The 18,385-nt window shown below is 43.7% G+C and overlaps 1 protein-coding gene across 1 annotated transcript; it reads left to right on the top strand.

The window, feature by feature from the left end:
• The first annotated feature begins 24 nt into the window (after positions 1–24).
• LOC139564486 (non-homologous end joining factor IFFO1-like) lies at positions 25–13,938 on the top strand. Its single transcript, XM_071384039.1, has 2 exons — positions 25–1,502; positions 8,390–13,938. The coding sequence occupies exons 1-2, from the start codon at positions 484–486 to the stop codon at positions 8,634–8,636; spliced, it is 1,266 nt and encodes a 421-aa protein (XP_071240140.1). The 5' UTR covers positions 25–483; the 3' UTR covers positions 8,637–13,938.
• The last annotated feature ends 4,447 nt before the right edge of the window (positions 13,939–18,385 follow it).

Raw genomic sequence — 18,385 nt, 5'->3', positions numbered from 1 at the left:
GTGTATTTACGGTAGCTTCCCTGCTCTCCAAATCCCGCAGCACTTGTTGTGTCTTCTTGTGGTCACTTTGGAGCCAGATAAGCTTTGACGAACGACAGTGGATTTATTTTTAATACATTAGTGATTTGCAGGATTTAACAGTACTTTCTCTCATATAGCCTATATACCAAAACATTACTTTTCTGAAATACATTTGAGTGTGGTCGTCTGCGCATAGCCGTCAGACTGGCCTATTCGGCATTGTTTTTTGGGGCGACCGTTATCCACAAAAGAGCGAGACAGAGGAAGAGAGAAGGGCACTTATTCCATGAGCCTCTTTAGCCCGAACGGAGATAAATCGAGGATAACATTCGTAATTACAACCATTTACGCAACCAGATAAAGGTGGACAGTCACGGATACGTCTGGTATCCAACAACAAGTCAACCTTAAGTCTATCATTATTTTGGTGATCTTATACCGAGAAAATTACCGTCCGTGTTCATGCCAGATCTGCAGCGCTTTAGTTTTCCATACCATAGCATGAATCCTTTGTTAGGGGCGAACTCGCTTCTCCAACATCAACAGCAGCAGAACCAAGGAGGACAGAGTCATCCGGATTCCCCCTCAGGCCTTCTGCCCGAATCCGTCTTCGGCTCACTCGACCCGACGTCCTTCTTCCTGGGCGACCATCCCGGACTGGGTACGGAGACTCTGCCAGGGTTCGATTTCACCACACCCTCACAAGCTTACCTGCATCTGAACCATAATAACCACTCTTATCACCGGTCTGTGCCCCAACCTCCTGCAGCGATGGCCCTGAGGAACGACCTGGGCTCCAATATCAGTGTCCTAAAGACTCTGAACTTACGGTTCCGATGCTTTCTGGCCAAAGTGCATGAACTTGAGCGAAGGAATAAGATTTTGGAGAAACAACTACAACAGGCGTTGGATGCGAAGAACAGCTGTGATGGAAGTTGTTCTGAAAGCGCTAGACGGGCCCATACCCAAGAAACGGGTGTACAGACCGGGTTTGTGGGAACTATCCCGCTCAGGCCCGGGTCACTCCCGTTCCAAAACACCAACAACTCCGCGAGACGACCCACTACCCTCTTCACACCTGCCCTCAACACTGTCCTCACGCTTGAGTCCAACAACAAAGCTGGAACAAACCCCACCGAACCGAATCAGAATCCGACCATCACGGTAAGCCTATCAACCCCGACAATCGACTCTCCAGCTGGGTCCAATTCAATCACCAACGGGAAAACGGTTTTCAGTACCAGTACTGGCACTGGAACCCCCACCAACCCGCCTCCCCGGTTCCTCCCCGGTACTATCTGGTCCTACAACCATACCCGCAAGCTCGGTTCTGGCGTGGAGACGCGCGTCACCAGCCCGGGTGTGTCCTGGGTCCAGCCGGACGGGGTCGGGGTCCAGATTGATACCATTACCCCGGAGATCAGAGCCCTGTACAATGTCCTGGCCAAAGTCAAGAGGGAGAGAGACGAGTACAAACGCAGGTAAATAGGATCAACCTTTGTTGATTTATTCACCAACGTAAGGCCTAATTAACGTGTGTGTCTGACGGGTGTAAAGACGCACGGGGACCTAGAGTTGTGATTAAACGTCTCTTGGCAAAAGTCAGTTGATGTAACTTAATGAAGCTATAATAGGCATACATGTATTATTTTGCTCATGCTACTTGGGTGAAGTGAAAGGCCCTATTGCAACAGATGGCCTCTGAGAGCAGCTGTGTCCTGCCTGTGTTCTGTCTATTTCTGCCACAGCCCACACCATTCTTATTGCTAGAGAGGCAAAAGGCCTTCAGTCAAAGGGCAGCTGGGTGAAATACCAAACATTATCAGACCATAACTGACTCAGAATGAAGTCATGTAACTGAGATCCAACACAGGAAGGCTCTGTTTCAACAATCATACCAATGCTTTTGAAGTTCAAAGATTTTTAACTCTTGAGTTTGCCACTAGCTTGTGGACACCAGACCTAGGTCGAATATATATGAGGTATGCTTGATTTAGCTGTTTGTACTTTTGGGATTACTGTGTTGATTTTGTACTTTTGGGATTATTCCATTGGAACCATGCAAACTATATAAATCAAGCACAGCTCAAGTATTTGAAGATTTGACTTATGGTTTGGCTTGGGGAAGGAATATCTGCTTAGCGCCCCTTTAGAAAAAAAGGGGGAATGGGCCAAACACAGTCACAGGAATCTGATACAGATACCATAGTGCACCTCTGCACGTTTGAAATGGCTGCAGTTTGTATTCTGTGACAGAACTAGAACCCGGACCGCTGATATGTGGCACTAGTAACAGCAGGTCTGAGGCTTCGATTCACGCTGCACAGGTCACATAGGCATGGTCTATACTGAAGGTATGACCATAAGTTGATTTGGATAAATATATCAGCGAAAATGCCATACCCAATGAATGTAAGGTGATAGACAAGCATGTACAGTGGGGAGAACAAGTATTTGATACACTGCCGATTTTGCAGGTTTTCCTACTTACAAAGCATGTAGAGGTCTGTCATTTTTATCATAGGTACACTTCAACTGTGAGAGACGGAATCTAAAACAAAAATCCAGAAAATCACATTGTATGATTTTTAAGTAATTAATTTGCATTTTATTGCATGACATAAGTATTTGATACATCAGAAAAGCAGAACTTAATATTTGGTACAGAAACCTTTGTTTGAAATTACAGAGATCATACGTTTCCTGTAGTTCTTGACCAGGTTTTCACACACTGCAGCAGGGATTTTGGCCCACTCCTCTATACAGACCTTCTCCAGATCCTTCAGGTTTCGGGGCTGTCGCTGGGCAATACGGACTTTCAGCTCCCTCCAAAGATTTTCTATTGGGTTCAGGTCTGGAGACTGGCTAGGCCACTCCAGGACCTTGAGATGCTTCTTACGGAGCCACTCCTTAGTTTCCCTGCCTGTGTGTTTCGGGTCGTTGCCATGCTGGAAGACCCAGCCACGACCCATCTTCAATGCTCTTACTGAGTGAAGGAGGTTGTTGGCCAAGATCTCACGATACATGGCCCCATCCATCCTCCCCTCAATACGGTGCAGTCGTCCTGTCCCCTTTGCAGAAAAGCATCCCCAAAGAATGATGTTTCCACCTCCATGCTTCACGGTTGGGATGGTGTTCTTGGGGTTGTACTCATCCTTCTTCTTCCTCCAAACACAGCGAGTGGAGTTTAGACCAAAAAGCTCTATTTTTGTCTCATCAGACCACATGACCTTCTCCCATTCCTCCTCTGGATCATCCAGATGGTCATTGGCAAACTTCAGACGGGCCTGGACATGCGCTGGCTTGAGCAGGGGGAGCTTGCGTGCGCTGCAGGATTTTAATCCATGACGGCGTAGTGTGGTACTAATGGTTTTCTTTGAGACTGTGGTCCCAGCTCTCTTCAGGTCATTGACCAGGTCCTGCCGTGTAGTTCTGGGCTGATCCCTCACCTTCCTCATGATCATTGATGCCCCACGAGGTGAGATTTTGCATGGAGCCCCAGACCGAGGATGATTGACCGTCATCTTGAACTTCTTCCATTTTCTAATAATTGCGCCAACAGTTGTTGCCTTCTCACCAAGCTGCTTGCCTATTTTCCTGTAGCCCATCCTAGCCTTGTGCAGGTCTATAATTTTATCCCTGATGTCCTTACACAGCTCTCTGGTCGTGGCCATTGTGGAGAGGTTGGAGTCTGTTTGATTGAGTGTGTGGACAGGTGTCTTTTATACAGGTAACGAGTTCAAACATATGCAGTTAATACAGGTAATGGGTGGAGAACAGGAGGGCTTCCTAAAGAAAAACTAACAGGCCTGTGAGAGCCGGAATTCTTACTGGTTGGTAGGTGATCAAATACTTATGTCATGCAATAAAATGCAAATTAATTACTTAAAAATCATACAATGTGATTTTCTGGATTTTTGTTTTAGATTCCGTCTCTCACAGTTGGAGTGTACCTATGATAAAAATTACAGACCTCTACATGCTTTGCAAGTAGGAAAACCTGCAAAATCGGCAGTGTATCAAATACTTGTTCTCCCCACTGTATGTCCCATTAGGAAGGCTGGGTAGGGTCAGGGATTGGTTTGGGATTGGGAGGACCCGGTACAAGTGTGTGTTTGTGGCTGTTTTGTTTGTTTATTGTGATTTCATGAGGCATGTGACCTTACTGCCACCTCCAAGTGAGTCAAGTCCAGGCTTGTCTCACCTTCAGACATCCATATATCTGATAGCATCCATACTGTACAGTCATTGATGTGATTTTGGCCTCCAGTGTAGTAAGCATTCAAAATGTAACAAGTACTTTTGGGTGTCCGGGGAAAATGTATGGAATAAAAAGTACATCAATTTTGTTCAGGAATGTAGTGAAGTAAAAGTTACCTCAAAAAACTACTTATGTAAAAATACTTTAAAGTACTACTTAAGTACTTTACACCACTGTACCCTCTTACTGTCTACTCCCTTCTTTTCCTGACCTGCTCTGTCCTGTATTATCATCCCTCCCTTCACCTGTCTCTCTCTGTGTCTGTCTGTCTGTCTGTCTGTCTGTCTGTCTGTCTGTCTGTCTGTCTGTCTGTCTGTCTGTCTGTCTGTCTCTCTAAGGCTCTCTCTCTCTGTGTCTGTCTCTGTGTCTGTCTCTCTGAGTCAGTCTCTGTGTCTGTCTGTCTCTCTAAGGCTCTCTCTCTCTCTCTCTCTCTCTCTCTCTCTCTCTCATATCAAATAAAATGCAGCTTTATTGGCATGGGAAACATGTTTACATTGCCAAAGCAAGTGAGATAAACAGTAAACAAAAGTGAGGACATAAAACAATGTTAACAAAAACTATTAGAAATTAACAGTAAACATTGCACTCACAAAGGTTTGACTTTTTTTGTTAATGTGTTATACTGTATTATCAGCTATGTACAGTGTTATATCAATGTGCCTATGGTTGTAGTATGAATAGTAGGGGAAGATAAATCAACATAAATATTGGTGGTATTTAAAATGTTATTTGTGCTGCCCTTGTTGCCCTTTTCTCATGGCAACGGGCCCAAATCTTGCTGCGGTGACTGCGGTATTTCTCTTAACAGATATGGGAGTTTATCAATGTTTGATTCGTTTTCAAATTCTTTGTGGGTCCGTGTGATCTGTGGGAAATATGTGTCTCTAATATGGTCATACATTTGGCAGGAGGTTAGGAAGTTCAGCTCAGTTTCCACCTCATTTTGTGGGCAGTATGCACATAGCCAGGTCTGCCTATGGGGGTCACTGTCAATAGCAAGGCTATGCTCACTGAGTCTGTACATTTTGGGTCAGTCACAGTGGTCAGGTATTCTGCCACTGTGTACTCTCTGTTTAGGGCCAGATAGCGTTCCAATTTGCTTGTTTTTTTGGTTGATTCTTTCCAGTGTGTCAAATAATTATCTTTTTGTTTTCTCATAATTTAGTTGGGTCTAATTGTGTTTCTATTCTGGGGCTCTGTGGGGTCTGTTTGTGTTTGTGAACAGAGCCACAGAACCAGCTGGCTGAGGGGACTCTTCTCTAGGTTCATCTCTCTGTAGGTGAGGGCTTTGTGGTGGAATGTGTGGGCATCACTTCCTTTTAGGTGTTTGTAGAATTTAACAGCTCTTTTCTGCACTTTGATAACTAGCGGGTATCGTCCTAATTCTGCTCTGCATGCATTGTTTGGTGTTTTGCATTGTACACAAAGTATATTTTTTCAGAATTCTGCATGCAGAATCTCAATTGGGTGTTTGTCCCATTTTGTGAATTCTTGGTTGGTGAGTGGACCCCCGACCTCACAACCATAGAGGGCAATGGGTTCTGTTACTGATTGGGATGTCAAGCTTTATGTTCTTTTTGATGTGGTAGAAGGTCCTTCTTGCCTTGTGTCTCAGATTGTTCACAGCCTTGTGGACGTTAGCTGTGGTGCTGATGTTTAGGCTGAGGTAGGCATAACTATTTGTGTGCTCTAGGGCAACACTATCTAGATATAATTTGTATTTGTTGTCATGGCTTCTGCACCTTTTTTGAAACACCATTATTTTAGTCTTACTGAGATTTACTGTCAGGGCCCAAGTCTGACAGAATCTGTGCAGAAGATCTAGGTGCTGCTGTCGGCCCTCCTTGGTTGGGGACAGAAGCACCAGATCATCTGCAAACAGACATTTTATTTGTGAGGCCTGGTGCTGCAGGCTGTTCTAGTGCCTTTCCAAAAAGCTTTTTTGAAATCAACAAAGCATGAGAAGACTTTGCTTTTATTTTGGTTTGTTTGTCAGTAAGGGTGTGCAGGGTGTATACGAGGAAATGATGGAGTCTGCTGTTGATGATGGTGCAGAGGATTTTTCAGAGATTGCTGTTGATGCGGGGCAAATTTGTCTCCACTTTGTGGATTGGGATGATCAGACCTTGGTTCCAAATATTGGGGAAGATGCCAGTGCTGAGGATAATGTTGAAGAGTTTAAGAATAGCCTATTTGAATTTGTGGTCTGTATATTTAATAATTTAGTTTAGTATACCATCAACACCACAGACCTGTAGCTCATCCAATGTAATTGGAGAATCCAGTGGGTTCTGGTAGACTTTAATAGCTGATTCTAAGTTTAGTAAATGATCATGTGTATGTTTTTGCTCTTGGTTCTTTGTTAAACGACTGAAAAGGTTGGAGAAGTGTTTTATCCATACATCTCCATTTTGGATAGATAGCTCTTCGTGTTGTTTGTTTAGTGTGTTCCAATGTTCCCAGAAGTGATTTGATTCTATGGATTCTTCAGTCACATTGAGCTGATTTCTGACATGCTGTTCCTTCTTTTTTCTCAGTGTATTTCTGTATTATTTTAGTGTTTCACCATCGTGAAGGCGGAAGCTAAGGTTTTCTGGGTCTCTGTGTTTTTTGTTGGACAGGTTTCTCAATTTCTTTCTTAGGTTTTTGCGTTCTTCATCAAACCATTTCTCATTGTCGTTAGTTTTCTTAGCTATTCTGCTTGAATTTAAATTTTATATGTTAGCTGATAGGTCAAATATAGTGTCCAGGAAGTTGTCTAGGAGGGATTTGTTGTTGGCCAATAGTTTTTTGTTTTCTACACTACCCTCCTTCCATCTATAGCATTTCTTAAAAGCATGTCGTTTGTTCAGCTTCAATGTCTCAGTTGAGTATTGCTCTGTTCAAGAAGATGGAGATTTTGCTGTGATCTGATAGGGGTGTCAGTGGGATGACTGTGATCGTTCCGAGAGACACTGGGTTGAGGTCAGTGATAAGGTAGTCTACAGTACTACTGCCAAGAGATGAGCTGTTGGTGTACCTACCGTAGGAGTCCCCTCGAAGCCTACCATTGACTATGTCTAGACCCAGCGTGCAACAGAGCTGTAGGAGTTGTGACCCATTTTTGTTGGTTGTTTTGTCAGTATTGGGGAGGGAATGCTGTCACCTCCAAGTAGGTTTTTGTCTGCTAAGAGTGTTGGGTTCTGGCCTTAGGTCGCCACAGACTAGTACATGTCTCTGGGCCTGAAAAGGGTTGATCTCCCCCTCTAGGATGGAGAAGGTGTCATCATTAATGTATGGGGAGATATAGGTACCACACAGGACAACCATTTTCTCTGAGATCATTTCCCTATTTATTTCCAACCAGATGTGAAATGTTCCTGTTTTAATTAATTGATTGCAGTGGGTTAGGTTATGTCTGATCTATACCAAATTCTCTCTTCTCTCTCTCCTCTCTCCTTCTCTCCATCTCTCTCCATCTCTCACTCTCTCTCGCGCACTCTCCACTGCCAGCTCCACTCTCCTTTCTTCAACCCCCTTCCCCCACATCATATCTTTCTCCCTCTCTCTCTACCTAACTGCATGCGGCCATGCACCTTCCCCTCCACCTAGTATCTGCAATGCGGTATACTCTGCACGGCAGGCTGTGATTGCTGGAAAAGGGAGGTGGCTTCCAAAGAGAGCTCAGCTCATCTTTCCCTCGCTCTCTCCCTCTCCCTCACTCTCACGTTACCCATCTATCTCAATCACGTCTTTTGTGCCACAGTGTGCACAATGGCACAAAAAACGTCTCTCTGTACACTATATAACCTCTATTTGTTTTAGGAGCAGTTTGGTAAAGGCTCCGACATGTCGCAGTATTGTGCATTTTAAGCAGCAATTCTATAAATGGCAGTGCTGTGCAGTGGGGTCTGTGTGGTGTGTTGAGTCACTGAATCAGCCATCGTAGTTCTAACATGTCAACTGTACAGGCTTTCAATGAGATTACTGTTCACTAGATGGATGGTGCTGTCTGACCCAGATTCATGGACCAGGGGTTTCAGACACACATACACACAGTTAATAGTTATTAATATGATGTTGCCATTTTACTGTGTAATTTACTTCACGTTACTTTTTGTTGTGTAGGTGGGAGGAGGAGTACACTGTCAGAGTGGACATGCAGCAGAAGATGGAAGACCTACAGGAGGTAACAGTGTGTGTGTGTGTGTGTGTGTGTGTGTGTGTGTGTGTGTGTGTGTGTGTGTGTGTGTGTGTGTGTGTGTGTGTGTGTGTGTGTGTGTGTGTGTGTGTGTGTGTGTGTGTGTGTGTGTGTGTGTGTGTGTGTGTGTGTGTGTGTGTGCGCGCCTGGCCTCTCTTATTAATTGATACATAGGGGGTAAATGTATCCCCTCTTTCTGTTACACTTGTTCTCTGTTGATTTGCAGGGACAAGAACAAAGCCATGTCAGCATATCAAACATGACAACAAGACATTACATTGAAATGTTTAGGAGCTCAATGCTTGTAGACACAAAGGCCCTCCTCACTGATCTATACACTAACTTAGGGCGCGGGGCCAGAGGCGCAGTGTTGTCTCTGACGCTGTGTCATCAGGTTCTGGCGGTGTTGACACATTTGACATTGCCCTGACGCATGCAAAACAACCTAATACAATTGCTTGTGTGAAACAGCTTGGTTGAATAGTCTGCAAACCACTAACCAAATATAGTATGTTTATAAACAGCTAGTTAGATGCTCAGCCCCTGACGTTCGTCATAGGTGTTATAGAAAGCAGCTGACAGTCATGATCAAACAGCCAAGTGGTTAACTATTTGAGGAACTGGTGTAGCTACTTACACACGTTCAGCATGATTGAATTACAGCAACAATATCAACTCCCCAAAATGGCACCGTTGGTCCCCGTCACATAGTTACATCTGAAAGTCATTTGTACGTCCTACTTCCAAATGTTATTGGTCACACACGCATTAAGCAGATGTTATTGTGGGTGTAGCGAAATTCTTCAAATAGCCACCCTTTGCCTTGATGACAGCTTTGCACATTCTTGGTGAGGCAGGTCCTCACCAGACATCAACGGCAACAACGTCGCCTATGGGCGCAAACTGTCCGTCGCTGGACCAGACAGGACTGGCAAAAAGTGCTCTTCACTGACGAGTCGCGGTTTTGTCTCACCAGGAGTGATGGTCAGATTCGCGTTCATCGTCGAAGGAATGAGCATTACACCGAGGCCTGTACTCTGGAGCGGGATCGATTTGGAGGTGGAGGGTCCGTCATGGTCTGGAGCGGTGTGTCACAGCATCATCGGACTGAGCTTGTTGTCACTACAGGCAATCTCAATGCTGTGCGTTACAGGGAAGACATCCTCCTTCCTCATGTGGTACCCTTCCTGCAGGCTCATCCTGACATGACCCTCCAGCATGACAATGGCACAAGTCATTGCAAGACAGAAATGTCAGTGTTCTGCCATGGCCAGCGAAGAGCCCGGAACTCAATCCCATTGAGCACGTCTGGGACCTGTTGGATCGGAGGGTGAGGGCTAGGGCCATTCCCCCCAGAATTGTCCGGGAACTTGCAGGTGCCTTGGTGGAAGAGTGGGGTAACATCTCACAGCAAGAACTGTCAAATCTGGTATAGTCCATGAGCAGGAGATGCACTGCAGTACTTAATGCAGCTGGTGGCCACATCAGTTACTGACTGTTACTTTTGATTTTGACCCCCCCTTTGTTCAGGAACACATTATTCAATTTCTGTTAGTCACATGTCTGTGGAACTTGTTCAGTTTATGTCTCAGTTGTTGAATCTTGTTATGTTCATACAAATATTTACACATGTTAAGTTTGCTGAAAATAACGCAGTTGACAGTGAGAGGACGTTTCTTTTTTTGCTGAGTTTATATAGGGCAGCAGTCTCTAAGGTGCAGGGTTGAGTAACCGGGTGGTAGCCACAAGGGATGGCTATTTAACAGTCTGATGGCCTTGAGATAGAAGCTGTTTTTCAGTCTCTCGGTCCCAGCTTTGATGCACCTGTACTTAATCAATCAATCAAATATATTTATAAAGCCCTTTTTACATCAGCCGATGTCACAAAGTGCTATACAGAAACCCAGCCTAAAACCCCAAACAGCCAGCAATGCAGATGTAGAAGCACGGTGGCTAGGAAAAACTCCCTGGAAAGGCAGGAACCTAGGAAGAAACCTAGAGAGGAACCAGGCTCTGAGGGGTGGCCAGTCCTCTTCTGGCTGTGCCGGGTGTAGATTATAATAGTACATGTTCAAATGTTCATAGATGACCAGCAGGGTCTAATAATAATCACAGTAGTTGTAGAGGGTGCAACAGGTCAGAACCTTAGGAGTAAATGTCAGTTGGCTTTTCATAGCCGATCATTCAGAGTTAGACAGCAGGTGCGGTAGAGAGAGACAGTCATACAGCAGGTCCGGGACAAGGTAGCACGTCTGGTGAACAGGTCAGGATTCCATAGCCGCAGGCAGAACAGTTGAAACTGGAGCAGCAGCAGGTGGACTGGGGACAGCAGGTGGACTGGGGATAGCAAGGAGTCATCAGGCCAGGTAGTCCCGAGGCATGGTCCTAGGGCTCAGGTCCTCCGAGAGAAGAGAGAGAGAGTTAGAGGGAGCATACTTAAATTCACACAGGACACCGGATAAGACAGGAGAAATACTCCAGACATAACAGACTGACCCTAGCCCCCTAACACGTAAACTATTGCTGCATAAATACTGGAGGCTGAGACAGGAGGGGTTGGGAGACACTGTGGTCCCGTCTGACGATACCCCCGGACAGGGCCAACCAGGCAGTATATAACCCCCACCCACTTTGCCAAAGCACAGCCCCCAAACCACCAACTTACTACCCTGAGACAAAGCTGAGGATAGCCCACGAAGATCTCCCCCACGGCACGAAACCGAGGGGGGCGCCAACCCGGACAGGAAGATCACGTCAGTGACTCAACCCACTCAAGTGACGCACCCCTCCTAGAGACAGCATGGAAGAGCACCAGTGAGCCAATGACTCAGCCCCTGTAATAGGGTTGAGTGAATCCCAGTGGAGAGAGGGGATCCAGCTAGGCAGAAGCAGCAAGGGCGGTTCGTCGCTCCAGTGCCTTTCCGTTCACCTTCACACCCCTGGACCAGACTACACTTAATCATAGGACCTACTGAAGAGATGAGTCTTCAATAAAGACTTAAAGGTCGAGACCGAGTCTGCGTCTCTCACATGGACAGGCAGACCATTCCATAAAAATGGAGCTCTATAGGAGAAAGCCCTGTCTCCAGCTGTTTGCTTAGAATTCTAGAGACAATAAGGAGGCCTGTGCCTTGTGACCGGAAGTGCACTGCCCGCAACCGCAGGCATCGCCAGAGGTGCGGTCTGCCCAATGCGGGGGCACACTGTCTGCCTTCCAGGACACCTACAACACCCGATGTCACAGGAAGGCCAAAAAGATAATCAAGGACATCAACCACCCGAGACATGGCCTGTTCACCCCGCTATCATCCTGACCTCGCCTTCTGGATGACAGTGGGGTGAACAGGCCATGGCTCGGGTGGTTGATGTCCTTGAAGTGCGGGCAGTGAGCATCGGTGGCACTGTGTTATCCTCAAAGCGGATGAAGAAGGTGTTTAGCTTATCCGGGAGCAAGATGTCGGTGTCCTCGACGTGGCTGGTTTTCCCTTTGTAATCCGTGATTGTCTGTAGACCTTGCCACATACATCACGGAAGTTGCAGTAGCAGTGGTCGAGTGTTTTTTAGCAGCACGAGTACTACAGTCAATGTGTTGATAGAACTTCGGTAGCGTTTTCCTCAAATTTGCTTTGTTAAAGTCCCCAGCTACAATAAATGCGGCCTCAGGATATGTGGCTTGAGGGGGAATGCACACGGCTGTGACTATAACTGAAGAGAATTCTCTTGGGAGGTAATACGGTCTGCATTTGATTGTAAGGTATTCTAGGTCGGGTGAACAAAAGGACTTGAGTTTCTGTACATTATCACAATCACACCATGAGTAGTTAATCATGAAACATACACCCCTGCCTTTCTTCTTCACGGAGAGTTCTTTATTCCTGTCTGCGCAATGTACTGAGAACATAGCTGGCTGTATGGACCGGGACAGTATATCCGGAGAGAGCCTTGATTCCGTGAAACAGAGTATGTTACAGTCCCTGATGTATCTCTGGGGGAGATCCTCGCCCTGAGCTTGTCTACTTTATTGTCCAGAGACTAAACATTAGCGAGTAATATACTCGGAAGCGGTGGATGGTGTGTACGCCTCCTGAGTCAGACTAGAAGTCTACTCTTCTCCGCCGGCGGCGTCTGGGATAAGTCCCAGGCAGCCCCTGGGATAAGTTTAATTGCCCTGGGGGTTACGAACAAAGGATCCAATTCGGGAAAGTCGTATTCCTGGTCATAATGCTGGTGAGTTACCGCCGCTCTGATATTCAAAAGTCCTTTCTGTTTGTAAGAAATAACACAAAAAAAAAAAAAAGACTGCAATGTTGCTTAGGCGCTAGAAGCAGAGCTGCCATGTCTGTCGGCGCCATCTTGCCATCGGTGAGCATATAAAGCTGAGCCAGGTGGGGCTCTGGTTTCTCAGGTTTGTTGTGTGTGCGGATGTGTGAGGATGCAACTGCAGGGGACATCTACCTAACCCAGTTAGACAGGCTCTGTTGAGCCAACAGGAGACCACATGGCATGCAGCAAAGTCCCACTTTACATTAAACTATCCATGCAGAACAATGTACAAGATACACAAAGAAACACTTGGGGACAAGTCAAGTTACCCTATTTCATTTGCACCACAGACACAATCAGCTTTTATGTCAAGACATATCTCAGGAAGAAGTTCTGCAAAATATTATGGCTAGTAGTTTAGGGAATCAAATACTTCAGAGATTAAGTAGGCAGGATTGTCAATGTATAATCTGTGTATGTACTGTATGTTTGTGTGTTGTACTTTGGATTTGTAGTAAGACTTAGGGTAAGAACATTTATCCTTACACTGTAAAGAATATATAATCATCATGGACAGATTATACTGTTGTATTTTGGATTTGAAGTGCGATTTGAGTCAAGACTTATAATGACAAGATATAATGTTTTACTGTTTGACCCTAACCTAAATTGGTCAATATAGAATGTTTTACTATTTCGCCCTACTGTAAATTGGTCAATATAGAATGTTTTACTGTTTGGCCCTACTGTAAATTGGTCAATATAGAATGTATTACTATTTGGCCCTACTGTAAATTGGTCAATATGGAATGTTTTACTGTTTGGCCCTACTGTAAATTGGTCAATATAGAATGTATTACTGTTTGGCCCTACCCTGAGTTGGTCAATATAGAATGTTTTACTGTTTGGCCCTACCCTGAGATGGTCCATATAGAATGTTTTACTGTTTGGCCCTATCCTGAGTTGGTCAATATAGAATGTTTTACTATTTGGCCCTACTGTAAATTGGTCAATATAGAATGTTTTACTGTTTGGCCCTACTGTAAATTGGTCAATATAGAATGTTTTACTGTTTGGCCCTACTGTAAATTGGTCAATATAGAATGTATTACTATTTGGCCCTATCCTGAGTTGGTCAATATAGAATGTTTTACTATTTGGCCCTACCCTGAGATGGTCCATATAGAATGTTTTACTGTTTGTCCCTATCCTGAGATGGTCCATATAGAATGTATTACTGTTTGGCCCTACCCTGAGATGGTCCATATAGAATGTTTTACTGTTTGGCCCTATCCTGAGATGGTCAATATAGAATGTTTTACTGTTTGGCCCTATCCTGAGATGGTCAATATAGAATGTATTACTGTTTGGCCCTACCCTGAGATGGTCCATATAGAATGTTTTACTGTTTGGCCCTATCCTGAGATGGTCAATATAGAATGTATTACTGTTTGGCCCTATCCTGAGATGGTCCATATAGAATGTATTACCATTTGGCCCTATCCTGAGTTGGTCAATATAGAATGTTTTACTATTTGGCCCTATCCTGAGGTGGTCCATATAGAATGTATTACTGTTTGGCCCTATCCTGAGATGGTCCATATAGAATGTATTACTGTTTGGCCCTATCCTGAGATGGTCAATATAGAATGTTTTACTGTTTGGCCCTATCCTGAGGTGGTCCATATAGAATGTATTACTGTTTGGCCCTATCCTGAGATGGTCCATATAGAATGTATTACTGTTTGGCCCTATCCTGAGTTGGTCAATATAGAATGTTTTACTGTTTGGCCCTATCCTGAGATGGTCAATATAGAATGTTTTACTGTTTGGCCCTATCCTGAGTTGGTCAATATAGAATGTTTTACTGTTTGGCCCTATCCTGAGATGGTCCATATAGAATGTATTACTGTTTGGCCCTATCCTGAGATGGTCAATATAGAATGTATTACTGTTTGGCCCTACCCTGAGTTGGTCAATATAGAATGTTTTACTGTTTGGCCCTACCCTGAGATGGTCCATATAGAATGTTTTACTGTTTGGCCCTATCCTGAGTTGGTCAATATAGAATGTTTTACTATTTGGCCCTACTGTAAATTGGTCAATATAGAATGTTTTACTGTTTGGCCCTACTGTAAATTGGTCAATATAGAATGTTTTACTGTTTGGCCCTACTGTAAATTGGTCAATATAGAATGTATTACTATTTGGCCCTATCCTGAGTTGGTCAATATAGAATGTTTTACTGTTTGTCCCTATCCTGAGATGGTCCATATAGAATGTATTACTGTTTGGCCCTACCCTGAGATGGTCCATATAGAATGTTTTACTGTTTGGCCCTATCCTGAGATGGTCAATATAGAATGTTTTACTGTTTGGCCCTATCCTGAGATGGTCAATATAGAATGTATTACTGTTTGGCCCTACCCTGAGATGGTCCATATAGAATGTTTTACTGTTTGGCCCTATCCTGAGATGGTCAATATAGAATGTATTACTGTTTGGCCCTATCCTGAGATGGTCCATATAGAATGTATTACCATTTGGCCCTATCCTGAGTTGGTCAATATAGAATGTTTTACTATTTGGCCCTATCCTGAGGTGGTCCATATAGAATGTATTACTGTTTGGCCCTATCCTGAGATGGTCCATATAGAATGTATTACTGTTTGGCCCTATCCTGAGATGGTCAATATAGAATGTTTTACTGTTTGGCCCTATCCTGAGGTGGTCCATATAGAATGTATTACTGTTTGGCCCTATCCTGAGATGGTCCATATAGAATGTATTACTGTTTGGCCCTATCCTGAGTTGGTCAATATAGAATGTTTTACTGTTTGGCCCTATCCTGAGATGGTCAATATAGAATGTTTTACTGTTTGGCCCTATCCTGAGTTGGTCAATATAGAATGTTTTACTGTTTGGCCCTATCCTGAGATGGTCCATATAGAATGTATTACTGTTTGGCCCTATCCTGAGATGGTCAATATAGAATGTATTACTGTTTGGCCCTACCCTGAGTTGGTCAATATAGAATGTTTTACTGTTTGGCCCTACCCTGAGATGGTCCATATAGAATGTTTTACTGTTTGGCCCTATCCTGAGTTGGTCAATATAGAATGTATTACTATTTGGCCCTACTGTAAATTGGTCAATATAGAATGTTTTACTGTTTGGCCCTACTGTAAATTGGTCAATATAGAATGTTTTACTGTTTGGCCCTACTGTAAATTGGTCAATATAGAATGTATTACTATTTGGCCCTAACCTGAGTTGGTCAATATAGAATGTTTTACTGTTTGTCCCTATCCTGAGATGGTCCATATAGAATGTATTACTGTTTGGCCCTACCCTGAGATGGTCCATATAGAATGTTTTACTGTTTGGCCCTATCCTGAGATGGTCAATATAGAATGTTTTACTGTTTGGCCCTATCCTGAGATGGTCAATATAGAATGTATTACTGTTTGGCCCTACCCTGAGATGGTCCATATAGAATGTTTTACTGTTTGGCCCTATCCTGAGATGGTCAATATAGAATGTATTACTGTTTGGCCCTATCCTGAGATGGTCCATATAGAATGTATTACCATTTGGCCCTATCCTGAGTTGGTCAATATAGAATGTTTTACTGTTTGGCCCTATCCTGAGTTGGTCCATATAGAATGTATTACTGTTTGGCCCTATCCTGAGATGGTCCATATAGAATGTATTACTGTTTGGCCCTATCCTGAGATGGTCAATATAGAATGTTTTACTGTTTGGCCCTATCCTGAGGTGGTCCATATAGAATGTATTACTGTTTGGCCCTATCCTGAGATGGTCCATATAGAATGTATTACTGTTTGGCCCTATCCTGAGATGGTCAATATAGAATGTTTTACTGTTTGGCCCTATCCTGAGATGGTCAATATAGAATGTTTTACTGTTTGGCCCTATCCTGAGTTGGTCAATATAGAATGTTTTACTGTTTGGCCCTATCCTGAGATGGTCCATATAGAATGTATTACTGTTTGGCCCTATCCTGAGATGGTCAATATAGAATGTTTTACTGTTTGGCCCTATCCTGAGATGGTCAATATAGAATGTTTTACTGTTTGGCCCTATCCTGAGATGGTCAATATAGAATGTTTTACTGTTTGGCCCTACCCTGAGATGGTCCTTATATAATGTATTACTGTTTGGCCCTATCCTGAGATGGTCCATATAGAATGTTTTACTGTTTGGCCCTACCCTGAGATGGTCCATATATAATGTATTACTGTTTGGCCCTACCCTGAGTTGGTCAATATAGAATGTTTTACTGTTTGGCCCTATCCTGAGTTGGTCAATATAGAATGTATTACTGTTTGGCCCTACCCTGAGATGGTCAATATAGAATGTTTTACTGTTTGTCCCTATCCTGAGATGGTCCATATAGAATGTTTTACTGTTTGGCCCTACCCTGAGATGGTCCATATAGAATGTATTACTGTTTGGCCCTATCCTGAGTTGGTCAATATAGAATGTTTTACTGTTTGGCCCTACCCTGAGATGGTCCATATAGAATGTTTTACTGTTTGGCCCTACCCTGAGATGGTCAATATAGAATGTATTACTGTTTGGCCCTATCCTGAGATGGTCAATATAGAATGTTTTACTGTTTGGCCCTATCCTGAGTTGGTCAATATAGAATGTTTTACTGTTTGGCCCTACCCTGAGATGGTCCATATAGAATGTATTACTGTTTGGCCCTATCCTGAGATGGTCAATATAGAATGTATTACTATTTGGCCCTATCCTGAGATGGTCAATATAGAATGTTTTACTGTTTGGCCCTACCCTGAGATGGTCAATATAGAATGTATTACTGTTTGGCCCTACCCTGAGATGGTCAATATAGAATGTTTTACTGTTTGGCCCTACCCTGAGATGGTCCATATAGAATGTATTACTATTTGGCCCTATCCTGAGATGGTCCATATAGAATGTTTTACTGTTTGGCCCTACCCTGAGTTGGTCAATATAGAATGTTTTACTGTTTGGCCCTACCCTGAGTTGGTCAATATAGAATGTTTTACTATTTGGCCCTATCCTGAGATGGTCCATATAGAATGTTTTACTGTTTGTCCCTACCCTGAGTTGGTCAATATAGAATGTTTTACTGTTTGGCCCTACCCTGAGTTGGTCAATATAGAATGTTTTACTGTTTGGCCCTACTGTAAATTGGTCAATATAGAATGTTTTACTGTTTGGCCCTACTGTAAATTGGTCAATATAGAATGTATTACTATTTGGCCCTATCCTGAGTTGGTCAATATAGAATGTTTTACTATTTGGCCCTACCCTGAGATGGTCCATATAGAATGTTTTACTGTTTGTCCCTATCCTGAGATGGTCCATATAGAATGTATTACTGTTTGGCCCTACCCTGAGATGGTCAATATATAATGTATTACTATTTGGCCCTATCCTGAGATGGTCCATATAGAATGTTTTACTGTTTGGCCCTACCCTGAGATGGTCCATATAGAATGTATTACTGTTTGGCCCTATCCTGAGATGGTCAATATAGAATGTATTACTGTTTGGCCCTATCCTGAGATGGTCCATATAGAATGTATTACTGTTTGGCCCTATCCTGAGATGGTCAATATAGAATGTTTTACTGTTTGGCCCTA

Source organism: Salvelinus alpinus, chromosome 35, assembly GCF_045679555.1.
Source record: "Salvelinus alpinus chromosome 35, SLU_Salpinus.1, whole genome shotgun sequence".
NCBI classification, from domain to species: Eukaryota; Metazoa; Chordata; class Actinopteri; order Salmoniformes; family Salmonidae; genus Salvelinus; species Salvelinus alpinus.
Note: the sequence above shows the minus strand (reverse complement) of the source record. Positions and strands in the feature narration are given on the sequence as shown.

Excerpts from the sequence above, each read along its gene's own strand:
- LOC139564486 (XM_071384039.1), top strand. The coding sequence starts at position 484 with ATGCCAGATCTGCAGCGCTTTAGTTTTCCATACCATAGCATGAATCCT. Across the intron at positions 1,503-8,389 it reads AGAGACGAGTACAAACGCAG|GTGGGAGGAGGAGTACACTG; the intron begins GTAAATAGGATC and ends TTTGTTGTGTAG.